This window comes from Sturnira hondurensis, unplaced genomic scaffold (genome assembly GCF_014824575.4).
Source record: "Sturnira hondurensis isolate 20B ecotype Veracruz unplaced genomic scaffold, ASM1482457v3 Scaffold0000022, whole genome shotgun sequence".
Taxonomy (NCBI): domain Eukaryota; kingdom Metazoa; phylum Chordata; class Mammalia; order Chiroptera; family Phyllostomidae; genus Sturnira; species Sturnira hondurensis.
The window spans coordinates 3797742-3813267 of NW_028072653.1; the positions used below are offsets into that span (position 1 = coordinate 3797742).

Sequence of the window (15526 nt, forward strand, 5' to 3'; positions counted from 1 at the left end):
CTTCAAATGCAGACACACGGGAGAAGAGTCAGACAGACAACAGGGGTCTGTGATAAGTCATTCCAGGAAGGATCATGAAGTAGAGGGAAGGGATGCAGCTGAGGTCTTTTTTGATCCTTTCCCAGCTTTCCTCACGGCTGGTGAAGCCTACATCCAAAACTTCCGAACGTTGATCAGAGACCCTGAACAGAGGGTGAAGTGCAAAGTCACCTCCCATCTCCAGGATGCAAACATAATCAGTGAGGAATTTTCCTATGAGTCCAGGCAGGGTGTGACACACTATCACTGCTAACACCTGCTGGTTTCTTATTGTTTCTTCTTTTTTTTTTTAATCCTTACGCGAAGACATCTTTATTGATTTTAGACAGAGGGGAAGGGAGAGGGAGCGAGAGAAACACGAATGTGAGAGAGCAACATCAATCTGTCGCCTCTGCCACATCCTGACTGGGGACCATGCCCACAACTCAGGCATGTGCCCTGAACCTGCCACCTCTTGGCTTCCAGGATACTCTACAAGCAGCTGAGCTACACTGGCCAGGGCCCACACCTGCTCGTTTTAATTTGTGTTGCTCAAAGGCATTTCTGCAGTCTACAATGTAGAGATTATTATTAAATCCTCCCGTTAATGTCTGGGATTCGTGCCCAGTCTGAAGGCCATTTTCTTTCGAGCTTTGGTTCTCGTTGCACTTAACTATTGTTGATGGAGAAGAGTATGAAGATGGCAGGTGGATTTCTAGGCTGCGTGTAGCACGGAGCCTAGAAAATAACCTAGAGGTCAGACATTTGCACAAATGTGCAGAAAAAAAATCATTATGAAATCCACACATCTTTAAAAATAATGTCATAGTAAATGAAGAGCTCATTTCTTTCTTTTACAAGAGTCATAAGTGAGTCTTACATCTGCACATTTTGCTAATTACGTCTTTTATATTATTTAAATGATAGTCTGTTCAAATTACATGGAATAAAAATGACAGTGGGGGTGAGGGGAAAGAGAAAAGGTAAAGAATGTTCATTTGGCTTAATCAATTTTTCTGCAGTGCTAGTGAAACCATTTTTTGATACACAGAATTTCAGATTTTAATGCAAAGTAATACCAAGATCCTGGTGTGAGAGAAAACAATTTAATTACATCAACAAGAATAAACAATCTAAAGCTTCACGTGAAAATTTCAAGTGAAGCTGAAAGTATTTTATACTTTATATAAAGTATAAAAATTAGTATATGCAATGGAGTTGCTTTTATTAGTGTTAAGTAAATCATTCTAATTCTAGGCTGAGAGTAGAAGACTACGTCTGACAATACAGAAAACACAATCCCATGTGTGTTTAAACAAGACATTTCAAGAGAAATGTTAGTAGGTAATTTGATAATCTGTCAAGCGCTGTGTTCTGAGCGCCTCTCTTTTTATGTACTTTGCATTATGTAATCCTCTCAGTGATCAGGTGAGTAAAACCTCTTACTTCCCGTTTTTGAGAAATTTTTTTCTAGTCAGTAGCCTGCGATTTGAAAATAAGTCAGAAAAGTCCGTTTTATTCCAAAGTCTATGCGTTTATATTGTCCACAAGACTACACTGTCCACCAAGACTGGGACTGGTACATTTTCTCCGCTGGCACATTTTATGTGTTCAATAGATATTAGTAAACGAGTGCATGTGTATATATAGTTCTAATTTTGTCACTAAAGCCAAACACGGAGAAACACATTATTTGTAAACTTACAAATTACTGTAAATGTTTTGCATTGCCCACTTCTACTCGTAAGTTTATCTTCAGGGAGAACCAAGGCCACGTTCCCATTTGCAAGGCCAGTTTATCAAACTGACCCGATCATGTGGCTGAACTTTTATTTTGCCATATTAACGTTTTCTCCCGGTTTCCCCTTCCTCTTCCTCCCCACCACTCTGCTAGCATCTCAGGGCTTGGTTCTGTGGCACTGCCCCAGGGAAGCACATGGCAAAGAAGCCAGCAAGTGTTCTAGATTTTCACTTGTTCAGAGCCCACAGAGCTACTAACCGGGAAGAGGCCATGAGAACAGAAATATTCAGGTACAATCCATGAAAACTAATAAACGACTCCTTGCTCACCAGTCCTTTCATTGTACACGGGTCTCATTTGTGACGATCTGGGAGACAGAGAGGGAGGGAGGGTATTTAAGGGCTTCAAGCTTACTATTTGCCCACTAACCTGGCAAAGACTCACAATTAGATTTTAAGTTCATTTGCAGTAAATAAAAAGAATAATATTGCTTCCCACAGAGATCTGTGAACTGAGATTCACAGTCACAATAATTATTTTGCCTGTGTGGTCCTCTCAGAGTCAACCGCACGCTTTTCATTTTAAGCCACGGGAAATCTACCAACTTTTCTGTTTCAATTGACTAAAATAGCAAATTCACAAAATTGGTGGAAGACCAAGAATTTATGTAGCCCAACTCCACTCTTTGAGAAATTATACAAAAAGCAAAGTAAGGCAAGGATCAACTGACTTTCTCAAAGTCAAAGCTCACAAAGAAAGATCACCATCACCTCTCCACCTCTAATAAAAATACAGGCTTTCCTTTTTTTTTTTTTTTTTCAGTAACTACCCACGATACTTTTAGAAAAAAAGGGGCAGTGCCGCTCTACTAAACCGCACCAAACAAAAAGCCCCAGTACATTCTGGAAAGATATCGCGGCCAATCGGACCCCCAGCGGACAGCAGACACCTTACCCGGGCGAGGGTTGGTGGGTGCAGCACCTCGTTCGCCCTCCTCCCCACTGACACATTGGAAAATTCTCCAATGAGAGACGCTTACAGGTAGGGGGCGTGGTCTCAAGGGGCGGAGAATTTGACGCCTTCTCTACAGATCAGCCCTCTTTGGTCCGCAGGGGCGATCCATCAAATAAACCACCCAATTAGCGGTGAAAATACCCCCCTTTCCCTTTACAGGAAGGCCCCGCCCTCCAATATAGGACTCGGGAGGCCGGGCCAGGTCCCTTCGGCTCCGAGCAGACCCTCAGGCGGTCGGTGTCGTCTGTGCGGCACTGCGGAGCCCTCCACTCAGGACAGCTCCCCCTCCCCGGGCCTCTCCCCTCTTGCCCACGAGTCCCCTCGCCTCCTAGGCCTCTCGGATCTGACATCGTGGGCTGAGGTGAGAGCAGGCCCGGGGAGGGTGATTACAGCGAAGGAGCCGCATTCGCGACCAAGGTGAGCTGGAGGGGACCGCGGGGTGACTTAGGGGGGCGTGTAGGGAGAAAGGTGGGGGGTGAGGGGTGAGTCTGGCCCGCGCCCGGTTCATGGATTGGCGATCCCGCTGCGGTCAGCAACAAGTCTGGGCTAGTCTGAGCCTGGAGGGGTGGGGCCCGATCCGACCTGTCTCAGGTCGGAGGGGTCTAAGTGTCCGCAGGCAGGCGGGTCCCGGGGGGCCAGCACGGGGGCGAAAGAGCTGAACCCATACAGTTAGTCGCTGCCCAACCCTAAACGTCCTCCTCCAGCAAGTAAGAGAACAGATGACTCTTGGTCTTTCGGTTGCGTTGGGAGGGGCCGTGTGTATGCCCAGGGCGTAGCATGTTCCCCGGGACATATAAATGTGCATTATTAACAAGTGATATTGTTCCTCTTGCAGGCTAGGTTAGCCTCCCGTCCCTCTACGTGTTCCCATAACACCCTTTAAGCTTCCTTTCCCAACACCAGTAAAGGTTCACAATCATTGAGGGCTGTGCGCTAAATTCTGCAGGGGTGGTCTTGTTTAGTCTTCGAAGCCCAAAAGACAGATATTGTTGCCTCATTTTACAGACCTAGAAATAAGCTCATTAATGTTGTCCAGTGTTGACTGGGCACCCCAGCTTAGTATGCACTAAGCTCTATACCCTGGTGACCTCTTAGATTCCACACATCAAGTGAGGTAGGTAATAACCTCAGACCCACTTTACAGATGAGGAGCTAAGGACTAAGCAAAATTAATTAACTTGAACAGCGGTTTACATTGTTAATACATGGCCGAATACACACTACCATCTAGTTTCAAAGTTTTAGTGTCCTGCTTTACAATGCAGTTATCTCTTGACAGTGAATGACTTGACAAGTGTTTCTTGGAAGATTTGCAATTTTTTAAAAAGAAGTAAGACCTGGGCTTATTGTCTAGGAACTCACAATTTAGGATGTGACCAACTGGTTGGGGGAGGGTGGGCAAAACAGATGGCTCTCTGCTGTGACTTAGATCGTAACCCCGTTGGGGAAGGGGAAACGTGGTGTCAAGCACTTGGCACAGGACAATGCAGGAAGGGCTGGCTGTTCTTATCCTTTCTGGGCTTTGTTCTATATATAGATGATAGAGGTACTCACCACAACCGACTCCCAGAAACTGCTACACCAGCTGAATGCACTGTTGGAGCAGGAGCCAAAATGTCAGCCAAAGGTCTGTGGCTTGAGACTAATTGAATCTGCACACGATAAGGGCCTCAGGATGACTGCAAGACTGAGGGACTTTGAAGTGAAAGATCTTCTTAGCCTCACTCAGTTCTTTGGCTTCGACACAGAGACATTTTCTCTAGCTGTGAATTTACTGGACAGATTCCTGTCCAAAATGAAGGTATGTTTAAAGTGACATTACCCTGAGTTTTTCTTCCTTTGGCTCAATGTGTTTTGCAGATTGCTGGCTTTGGGTTTATATTCATAAACTTGACCTTTTTATTTTAAGCAGATAGGCCATGCTACAGATTTGATGAATACTCTTTCTTATTATAATCAAGAGTAATGCATTATGTATTAAATGTTTGACACTGAAAAATAGTCCAATATCAAATAATTAATTGCAGTTTCCCAGTAAGAGAGTTGGCTGTTGTTATTAAAAATCTTTCTTAATAGGTTGGGTGTTTTCATTTATGTACTCTTTAAGTTTTAAAAATGTGTTAGCAGCAAAATGCTAGATTGTGATTAAGAATGAGAGGGTGGGTTTTTTCCCCTTGTAATCCCATCAATCACTTGGTCAATAGAGTAAATAGATCTCCATTCAAGGATAAAATTCTAGTTGTTTTAGCCGTAGACATACTCGTCTGGCATAAGTTGGACATTTCCAGCCTCTGCTTGCCATAGAGTATCTTCTAATGGAGAAGCATTTATATTATTATTTCCTATGTTGGATGAGCAGGACATCAGTGTATCTTTCAGAGCTGGCTTCGCTGTTACAAATACATGTGCCTGCCCATGGTCATTGGTGGGTAATGAGATTACCTGACAATGCAAATAAAGCTCATCTTTTAGGTACCTAACACAATGTATCCCAGAGAGGAGGAACTCAATACTGTATTTGTTCAATTAGATGGTTCCAGAAATTTGTTCCAGACTAATTAAACAACTCTTTAGACAGCATGTGCGGGCATCGCCTTTGCATGTATAAATGTTGCACAGAATAAATACACCTGTCCCTTAAGTATATTCCAGTCTTCGGTGGGAATGTTTGTACCAATGACTATCCTACAATACAGAACATAAGAAATGTAATTACATTATGCCTCCAAAGAGGCATAAAGACGTTGCTGGAAGGGTTCCAAGAGGAGGAGAACACAAACCCTGGTAAAGGCCTCTTCGAGTTTTTTTGAGCTGCAACTTAGGAGTGGATAGAATTTTGACTGTCTCACGTGGTAGACAGTCAGAAAATGATGAATTAAAAAAAAGAGCTTGGTAGTAGAGCTTTACAGGCAGAGTGACAGTTACATACTATAGTATTTTAAAACTAATTTACAGCCCTGGCTGGTGTAGCTCAGTGGATGGAGTGCGGGCCTGTGAACCAAACAATCGCGGTTCGATTCCCAGTCAGGGCACATGCCTGGGTTGCAGGCCAGTTCCCAGCAGGGAACTCACCAGAGGCAACCATACATTGATACTTCTCTCCTTCTCTCCTTCCCTTCCCCTCTAAAGATAAATAAATAAAATTTAAAAAGACAAACTAATTTACATGTGGTACTACAAAGAAAACAGCCTGGAGAGACAGCATTCTGGGAAGAAATTTTGTGCATATGCAGTGTTTCTTAACGCATCTAAGCCTTTGACCAGTTAACTTACTTGATCCAATTGCAACACTGTGCTTATAGTTCATTCTAGTGATTTTCTAAAAAGTAAGAATTTTTGTGTGCTGAACCCCAAGATTATACAGCTTAGTCCAGTTACTCCAAAATTGGTTCCAGGTGGGGCGCAAAGGGCTGATCTTTTTAATTCCTTCTGTTAACAAATACACCGCAAAGACACATTTTCCTGATGGTGGGTGGATGTTCTAGATTGTCCTTTATGGTTTGTTTTTTTTTTTAATTGAAATAAAGACATGGGCTTGTCTTTTTAGGTACAGCCCAAGCACCTTGGGTGTGTTGGACTGAGCTGCTTCTACCTGGCTGTAAAGTCCATAGAAGAGGAAAGGAATGTCCCCTTGGCCAGTGACTTGATCCGAATAAGCCAGTACAGGTTCACGGTCTCAGACCTCATGAGAATGGAAAAGATTGTGTTGGAGAAGGTGTGCTGGAAAGTTAAAGCTACTACTGCCTTTCAGTTTCTGCAGCTCTATTATTCACTCATTCAAGAGAACTCACCGTACGAAAGGTGAGTGATCTTTGTTCTGAACCAAGGACGTTTGGAAATCAGAGTTGTGTTGTCTGGATGGTGCTTAAACTTGGTGTCCTGGGCAGATTCCTCTCAAAGGAGCTGCGGCTCCTTGAAGTTGGCTTCGCTGTCTAGCAGGCGGGAGGCTTTTGGTTGTCAACAGCTTCCGTTGTCAGCAGCTTCTGGAAGTTATGTGAAGACTAATTCTTGGGACTAAAGGACACGTCGACCTTTATTTTATATTACATTTTCCATTTATAGAGTAGTTAACTTACCGAACTAATAGGTAAGCATCTAACAGGTTTATGGAAAAAGGAAGTTCAATAGATGCAGAAATAGATTTATTCAAATAAAAAGAGACCCTGATCATTGGGGCATACTTTTTTCCTGTCCTAAAATCACTTAAAATTCATGTATGGCCTCTTTAAGGAGTTAATGTCTCTGAAGGAAGAGGACTTGCTGACTTCAAATAATTTTCTGTAAATGTGTATAAACTTAGTATTAAAATTGACTTCAATGGTTTTCTAAAAAGTTGTCTTGACTAGATGTGAAATTATCTACATCAAATTAATCTCTTTTTTTTTAAAGGAGGAATAGCCTTAACTTTGAAAGATTAGAAGCTCAACTGAAGGCATGCCACTGCAGGATCCTGTTTTCTAAAGCAAAGGTAAATTATTTTATGTAAAGAGTAAACCTATTTACATGCCTGTTGTTGTGGCCAACATTTAGTTTAAAATGTATCTCTTTTAGCCTTCTGTGTTGGCACTGTCCATCATCACTCTGGAGATCCAGGCACAGAAGTGTGCAGAGTTAACAGAAGATGCAGAATGTCTTCAGAAACATTCCAAGGTATGCCAGGCTCATTCCTGTTAACACTGTCATGGAAACCAAACAATATGTACTATCTCCTGAAGTAAAATGATAGCACACGTTTGAAACTTCAGTAGCTTATCTTTAAAAAGGTTTCTGATGAGGAAAGACATGTTCATAAGATTGCAATTATTACTGCAGTGAAGTACTACAGGCCTTTTTAAAATTGAGTAGAATTTTTTTTTTATTTGTGTACAGATAAATGGCAGAGATCTGACATTCTGGCAAGAGCTCGTATCCAAGTGTTTAACTGAATATTCATCAGACAAGTGCTCCAAACCAAACGTTCAGAAGTTGAAATGGATTGTTTCTGGGCGAACTGCACGGCAACTGAGGCATAGTTTCTACAGAATAAGCCACCTTCCAACAATTCCTGAAACGGTTCCTTAATAGGTAAATGTGGCTCAGAGTTATTCTCCCTATAAAGATGCTGTGATTTTCTTTGACAACTCAAAAATTGTAATCTGAATCCAAGACAAACAAGACGGAGTCAGACTAGCCAAGCGGAAAGTCACTGGTGTTGTCAGTTAATATTTTAGCGCATTAACTCCATTCAAGGTGTAACCCTAACAGTAAGGAGTTAGCCAACCTTTGACATGTACGTTGGCCACTTCATTAAGTTATCAGCTTAGAAAACAGCATCCTCTTTAATACCCTGAATTTTAAAAGTAGCACTAACACAGTTGTTTTTAATTGCACGTCATTTTGCTTTATGCCGACTCGAGCTCTGGCTCATGTACAGTTCGACAAGCTGGAGAAGGACCCCAGGACCAAAAGTCGGCACCACCAATGAACCAGTGAACCGGCCTCAAACTGTTCGCTTATAAGCAAAATCAGCACGGTCTTGGATGTTGTTTCTAAAGAAAAAATAAGTTCCAGCAGATGGTTTTCACACTGTAGTTTGTGTCATTAATGTAGCAGTTTGAGTACTGGAAAGCAGCTACATGCCTTATTGTCACCAGTCTTGCCATCTAACTTTAACTCGGTGATTTTTTTTCTTATTCAAAACTAAATGTTAACATTTAACATACCTACATGTGACATGATTGTGAGTCTTAGATATACGCAGTAAATAATTTTTAACAGTTTGTAATATTTGTTTGGCAGGCATCTGATAACTTGATTCTTGTTGTTTGCTTAAATAGGATTATAACAGCAACAAAAGCTCTCCTATGAAGCCATTCTCCGTGATCCTGAAGTATGGGTTCCAGAATGTTGAAGTGGATTTAAGCTGTGCAGCCTCAAACATCATAAGTAGTTTAGCATTGATGTTCTCAGGTTTGGGAAAACTGCCTAATTAACATTACGCTGTAGTGGAGTCATGCATAAATTCGAGGCATACAAACAATGCCCAGAACATAATGTGAAACGTGAATGACAAGTCTGGTGAAGTAAACTGTGAATCTTCCTTCATGCCTAACATTGATCCAACTTTCTGTATTAGGTCAGGCTATTTCAGGGGTACTAAAAATGGGAACCTACTACATGACTTAAATTTTGAATAGTGAGGTTTGTATCAAAACCAACATTTCACAAATGCACTTTGAAGATTAATAAGGGTCACTATTTTAACCAGTGAAAATGGTTTCTTAGCACCCATAACACAAGTAATAGATACCTAGAGATGTGGATTTCATTGCTACATGGGACTTAACATTTAAATTTGAGGGCATTTTATATAAAGCAAAACTACACATTGAGCAATTTTGGCATGTCAATTTATCTTTAAAGTTTTTCCTAGAAAACAGGTGATGTTTGTGTCCACAAAAACAATTTTTATACAAAATCTGTTTCAATGTGGTCCAAATGAGAAAATTAGTTTTATTGTATTAGTGACTCACATTAACATCACTCTGAAAACTTGTGATTGAACACTCCAGAAGTTTTTACTAAGGACTGTTTCTATAAAACGGCCATTGCTTCTAATTTAGAATTTTCTTCAAGAAGGGAATGTACTTTCACTAAGTTCCCTCACTGGGCGGACAGAGTTGTAAGTAACTACCCGTCTTTGTGGTCACGATGTCGCCAAGGTGTTAAGGATTTTCTAGTCAGTCGGTGCATAGAAGGTGACAGATCTGCTGTGTCAAGTGTCGTGAGTGGTTACTCAGGGCGGTGTGCAGCCTGAGTCCATCCAGGATGACTGTACCCAATTTTGACATCATGTTATGGATTAAATACGCACTGGAAAAGAAACCAAAGAACCACAGTATACTTTGTAAACATTGTTTTGTGGATAACCTCAGTTTTCCCAAAAGGCTGATACATTTCAATATTTTGATCACATCGTGCTAATTTTGAGTTGGCAGAGGTAACCTAACCAACTACCATTATGTTTTGGTACTAAGGGATATACATTTTAATAAAGTAATTGAATTGCATTTCTTTGCTGGGTGGTTTTCTGTTTCTCTTCTGATTCAACAAACTACTTTGGCAGTGTGATGGCAGAACCACAATAAAAAGCTATCTCTACTGCGTTAGTTTCAATTTAGCACTAAAGTAAGATGTATGCAAGCAAAGAAAAAAATCTCTAGTACCCTGGCTGTTACTCTAGTGGTTTTCTAAAATAGGCACATGATGACAAATATGCTCAATGTGCACTTAAAATTGACCTTTATGTACTGTGGGTCTCACTTAAGACTCACTACTAATGGACCGCCTTACTGCCACTTCCCCCTTAGACCTAGCCCACCCGGAGTTCTGTTCACACCCCCTCACCTACTTAAACAGTATTGCACATAGTGGTTGGTAACAACAGGTAATTTGCAAGTATTGTGTTAATTTGTTTAGCTCAACTGGTAATATTGAACTAAAACAACATACAATTTTGAACTGTTCATGCTTAATTAAATTCTTTGCAGTGTCCACTCTGCAAAGAACTACTGAAGAAAAACTTAAGTCTCCTTCTGCCCTTAACTCAGATTAGATATTTAATAAGCCCTTTTTCACAAGTGTTTTTTTTTAAAAAAGGGACCTGAACCTTATTTGTATTTCCATTTATACAACACACTATCCAAAAAATAGACATCTCTGATCTAATACTTGTGGTTAGCAATGAAGTTTCTACTATCAGGTACTATTGTTAGATATTTTTATATGAATGATCTCATATAATCCTCCAAAGGGTATGAGGTTTTAACCCAATTTACAAATGACCTAGAGCCACAGGAAAGAGAAGTGATTAGCTCAAGGTCACATCAAATCCATGCAGTTCTGCCCAAAAGGCTGTGACCATCACCTCCCAAAAAAGGTTAAATGGATTCATGAAACTATAATTCCCAATAAAACTAACCACGTTATATATGACAGTCTGACCATGTTAATTAGTGCCACCATCGGCATCAACACACTCAAGGACTCATTTTCCCTATTTGATACTAACAGTAATTTTTATAAAATAAGTTACTGCTTACTCTGTGTGAACCTGTAATTTTTTTGTAAACTAAAAACAGTAAATATAAATAAGAATTAAAAGGTAAGTCAATTTTTAAATATTCAACAAAGTAGATTCAGAAGCAATCAAAATGGCCTGGTATAAAGAGGGACAATAAAAGATGATATTATAAGCAAGTCACCAAGAGGACATGAAACTCCTAAATATGTATGCACCTAACCTCACAGCGTGAATACATAGCAGTGAAAGGGAAAGTGGACAGAGCTTCAGTTACAGCCAGAGACTAAACATGCCTCTCCGTAATCTACAGAACCACGGCCAGAAAATCTGCAAGGACTTGGAAGAACGGGATGATACTGACAAGCAGCTGGATTTACTTGACAGAAAAATGTCACCCTAAAACTGGAACGGGTATTCTTTTCAAGTGCACATGGAACTCTCACTAACAGGGACCATATCCTGGGTCATAAAATACAATGTAAAAGAACTTGCCCTGCCCGGTGTGGCTCAGCTGGCTGGACACTGTCCCACAAAACAAAAGGTTGTCAGGGCACATGCCTGGGAAGCCGGTTTGCTCCCCAGTCCAGATGCTTAGGAAAGGCAACCAATCAGTGTTTCTCTTGCACATCAATGTTTCTCTCCCTTTCTCCTGCCTGTCCCCTCTTTCTAAGAATAAGTGAATAAAATCTAAAAAAAATTGTTTTAAAGAAACTTAACTTAAATCATACAAGTATGCTCTCTGGCCATAAACTAGAAATCAGAAACAAATAAGAGCAAAATCTCCAAACACTTGGAAATTAAACAACAGACTTCTAAACAGTTCATGTTTCTAAGGGGAAGTCCCAAGAGAAGTAAGACATTTTGAACTCAATGAAAATGGAAATAGCAAAGTGTACGGAACGAAGCTAAACCAGTGCATGGTAGTAACTGCTTTTATTAAGACAAAAAAGTTGTCAAATCAGTCACTAAGCTTCCATTTTAAGAAACTAGAAAAAGGGCAAAATAAAACCAAAGTGAGCAGAAGGGAAAAAGTCACACACACACACAAAGGAGGGGTCAAGAAATACAATGAACTAGAACAAAATAACACGAAAAATCAAGAAAGCTAAAACTATGTAGTTCTATAAAAAGAGCAATACAATTAATTGATAAACCTCTAGGAAGATTGACAAAAATGACCAATATTAGGAATGAAAGAGACAGTGCTATGGACCAAAAAACACTAAAAGGACTCAGAGGAAAAGGGGCAGTGACAACCCTCTGCTGTAGTTAGAGGAGATGAATCAGCTCCTGGAAAGCCACGGATGAGAAAAACTTAGCTAAAATAAACTAGAGCCTGAGTAAGTTCTGTAATTATTTTTTAAAGTTGACCCATTGTTTAGAATCTTACTGACAAATCCCATAAAACATTTAAGACTTAAATTCTACAAATCTCTTCCAGAAAGTAGAATCACTTCCAACTCATTTTATAAGGCCAGCATTACCCCAATACCACACCAAGATACAATACAAAAACAAAACAACAAAAAACTGAATATCCCAATGAACAGACACAAAAATCCTCAATAGATTCAGGTATATGAGCAAAGTAATATTCTATGATCAAGTTTAAGAAGGGGCTAGATACAAGCTGGTTCAAAATTTAAAAGTCAATATAATCCTCCAAATTAAAGATAGACTGTCAGTGGATTTCTGAAAAGAAACTTTGCAGACTAGAAGGGATTGGCCAGAAAAATTCAAAGTGATGAAAATCAGGGACCTACAGCCAATATTGCTCTACCCAGCAAAGCTATCAATTAGAATGAAAGGACAGAGAAACAGCTTCCTGAACAGGAAAAAGCTAAAAGAATTCATCATCACCCAACTATTATTTTAAAAAATGTCAAAAGGACTTTTTAAAGAAAAAGATCAAAACTATACATAAAATAGCAGTAAGTACATAATCTATCAACAACTAAATCTAAAAAACAAAGTAAGCAAATGAATAGAGACAGAATTATGGATTCGGAGAGCATTTTGATGGTTGCCAAATAGGAGGGGAGTGTGGGGAATGGGTGAAGAGGTGAGGGGATTAAGAAGTACAAATAGGTATTTACAGAATAGCCATGGGGATGTAAAGTACAGTACAGGGAATGGAGTAGCCAAAGAACGTATATGCATGATCCAGGATATGAACAAAGTTCTAGGGATGGCCTGGGGGAGTGGGGGGGTGCTGAGTGGAGGGGGACAAAGGGAAAAAATTGGGACAACTGTAACAGCATAATCAATAAGACACTTTTTAAAAACATATGCTTAGCCCTGACTGGTGTAGCTCAGTGGACTGAGCGCAGGCCTGGGAACCAAGGGATCACAGTTCCATTCCCAGTCAGGGCACATGCCTGGGCTGCAGGCCAGTTCCCAGCAGGGGACCCAGGAGAGGCAACCATACATTGACATTTCTCTCCCTCTCCTTCCCTTCCCCTCTGAAGATAAGTAAAATCTTAAAAAAAAAAAAAAAGAACAGCATATGAGTAAATTAAACGATACCAAAAAAGAATTTTGAGAATATTCAAATCCATTCATGAGAAAAATTCTGCTAAGTAAGAATTAATACATGAGAACGTCCTCAACCTGATCCTGATCATCTATAAAAAAAACCTGTAGCTAACACAACACTTGGTGTTGGTAAAAGACTTAATGGTAAATGGTAAAAGACTTAATGCTCTAGAAACGAGCATGCAGAGCAAGAAAGGATGGCCTCTTTCACCTCTTCTATTCTCAAAAGTACAATGAAGCAAGAAAAGGAAATACAAGACCAGAGCATCTAGTCTATAGTCTGGTCTATAGACTAAAACAGACAAAATCACATGTTCTCATTTGTGGCTTATGCAAAAAATCCCAAGGAATAAACACCAAAACTTCCTACCACTAATGAGCTTATTAACAAGATCACAGGATACAAGGTCAAGAAACAAAAATCAAATATATTTCTACGCACTAGCAGTGTGTAATTAGAAACCGAAATTTCAAAAAATAATCAATTACAACAGCTCCAGGAAATGAACACAAAAGTAAATGTAACAAAAGATATCAAGGTTCCATAAGCTGAAAACCACAAAACGCTAGTGACTGAAACCAGGAAGTCTCCTCTAAATGCAGAGACACCCCGTCTCCGTGGCTTCGAGGGCATGCACGCTACTCCAATGAAAACCCCAGAAGAACCTTCTGCACAATAGACATGGACTGATCAGAAACTTTGTATAGAAAGGCAAAGAAATTTAAAATGGCCAGAACACTTTCAAAAAAGAAATACGCTGAAGGAATCATGCTACCGAATTGTGACTTATTGCAAAGCTGTAATTGTCAAGGCAGTGGGGTACTGGCAAAGCTGCAAAGGGACAGAGTTTGATGGGACAGAATGGAGACCCAAGGACCCCTATAAATAACAACTGAGTTTTGACCAAAGGGCAAAAACAATTTAATGGAGAATGGTCGTTTCAACAAATGATACAGAAACAAATGGACATCCACATGCAAAAAATGAACCCCCTTTATTTCACAGCTTATACAAAAAATAACGTAAAGTAGGTTACAAATCTAAATGTAAAAGAAAATTATAACTTTTAGAAGAAAACATTGGAATAAATCCTTATAACCTGGGATTATGCAGTGTTTTTAGACATTAACACCAAAAGCATGATGAGTTGGACTCCATCAAAACTGAAAGCATTCACACTTCAATACACACCATCGAGAAAGTTAAAAAATAAAAATAAAATAATGCAAATCTCATTTCTTATCAGGGACTTGTATCCAAAATATATTTTTTAAAAACCTCTTAAAATTCAGTTTAAAAAAACAGATAACCCAATTTAAAAGTGGGGAGGATCTGAATAAACATTTCCCCAAAGAAGATACACCAATGGTAAATAAGAAGAAAAGATGCTGAACATAATTAGTCAGGGAAATCCAAACTGAAACCATAGTATGGTGGCACTTCACACCCACTGATACAGCTGGAACCAGAAGTCACAGAACGAGTGTTGACAAAGACGTGGGGAAACTGGACTCCCGTGCACTGCTGGTGGGGACGTAAAATGGTGCTGTCACACTGAACCACCCAGCAGTTCCTCAAAATGTTAAACATAAAGTTTCCACGTAACTTGAAAATCGACCCCTATGTAAGAAACAAAAATATATCTGCATATAAAAACTTGTACTTGAATGTTTATAGACAGCATTACTCATAACAGCCAAAAAACGCAGAAACCTCCCAAAAATCCACCAACTGACAAATGGGTAATCCATGTGTGGTAGTATATACAAAAAAATAACATGCTGGCATATGACATGGAAAAAAAACCTCTAAGACATTACTCTATGTGAAAGAAGCCAGTATGCCAAAGACCACATATTATGATTTCACATATATGAGAAGTCCAGAACATGGAATATGAGAAGGAAAGTGAATTAGTGGGTACTTGGGGCAGGAATGGGGGTGAGGATAATAGCTAAAAGTATGGGATTTCTTTTGAGGTAAGAAAATGAAAATTGACCATGGTGATGGTTAAATATGGGATCATACTAAAAACCACTGAACTATACACTTTAAAAGGGTAAAGTGTACATAGTATGTGAATTATATCCCAACACAACTGTTTTTAAAAAAGATTACTCATGATTCCATTTATATTAACTCCTCAAAAAGACAA

The 15526-nt window shown here is 39.8% G+C and overlaps 1 protein-coding gene and 1 long non-coding RNA gene across 3 annotated transcripts; both read left to right on the forward strand.

Annotated features, from left to right (window-relative positions):
• Nucleotides 1-1096: 1096 nt before the first annotated feature.
• LOC118982775 (uncharacterized) lies at nucleotides 1097-9822 on the forward strand. The gene is made up of 3 exons (XR_005065607.1): nucleotides 1097-1107; nucleotides 2040-2049; nucleotides 8666-9822. It is a non-coding gene; the product is annotated as an uncharacterized LOC118982775 (long non-coding RNA).
• On the forward strand, nucleotides 2949-9822 carry CCNG1 (cyclin G1). 2 transcript variants are annotated; one of them, XM_037038689.1, is made up of 7 exons: nucleotides 2949-3190; nucleotides 4311-4574; nucleotides 6321-6574; nucleotides 7163-7241; nucleotides 7325-7423; nucleotides 7643-7837; nucleotides 8590-9822. In XM_037038689.1, exons 2-6 carry the CDS (start codon nucleotides 4311-4313, stop codon nucleotides 7832-7834), a joined length of 888 nt encoding a protein of 295 aa, XP_036894584.1. In that variant the 5' UTR covers nucleotides 2949-3190; the 3' UTR covers nucleotides 7835-7837; nucleotides 8590-9822. The 2 variants fall into 2 exon arrangements, with proteins under 2 accessions (XP_036894584.1, XP_036895295.1); XM_037039400.1 differs by lacking the exon at nucleotides 4311-4574.
• Nucleotides 9823-15526: the final 5704 nt, after the last annotated feature.

Bases quoted from the DNA above. Each gene is read 5' to 3' on its own strand.
- CCNG1 (XM_037038689.1), top strand. From the start codon at position 4,311: ATGATAGAGGTACTCACCACAACCGACTCCCAGAAACTGCTACACCAG. The intron at 6,575-7,162 runs GTGAGTGATCTT...TTTTTTTTAAAG, and splicing joins GAGAACTCACCGTACGAAAG to GAGGAATAGCCTTAACTTTG. The intron at 7,242-7,324 runs GTAAATTATTTT...TATCTCTTTTAG, and splicing joins TCCTGTTTTCTAAAGCAAAG to CCTTCTGTGTTGGCACTGTC.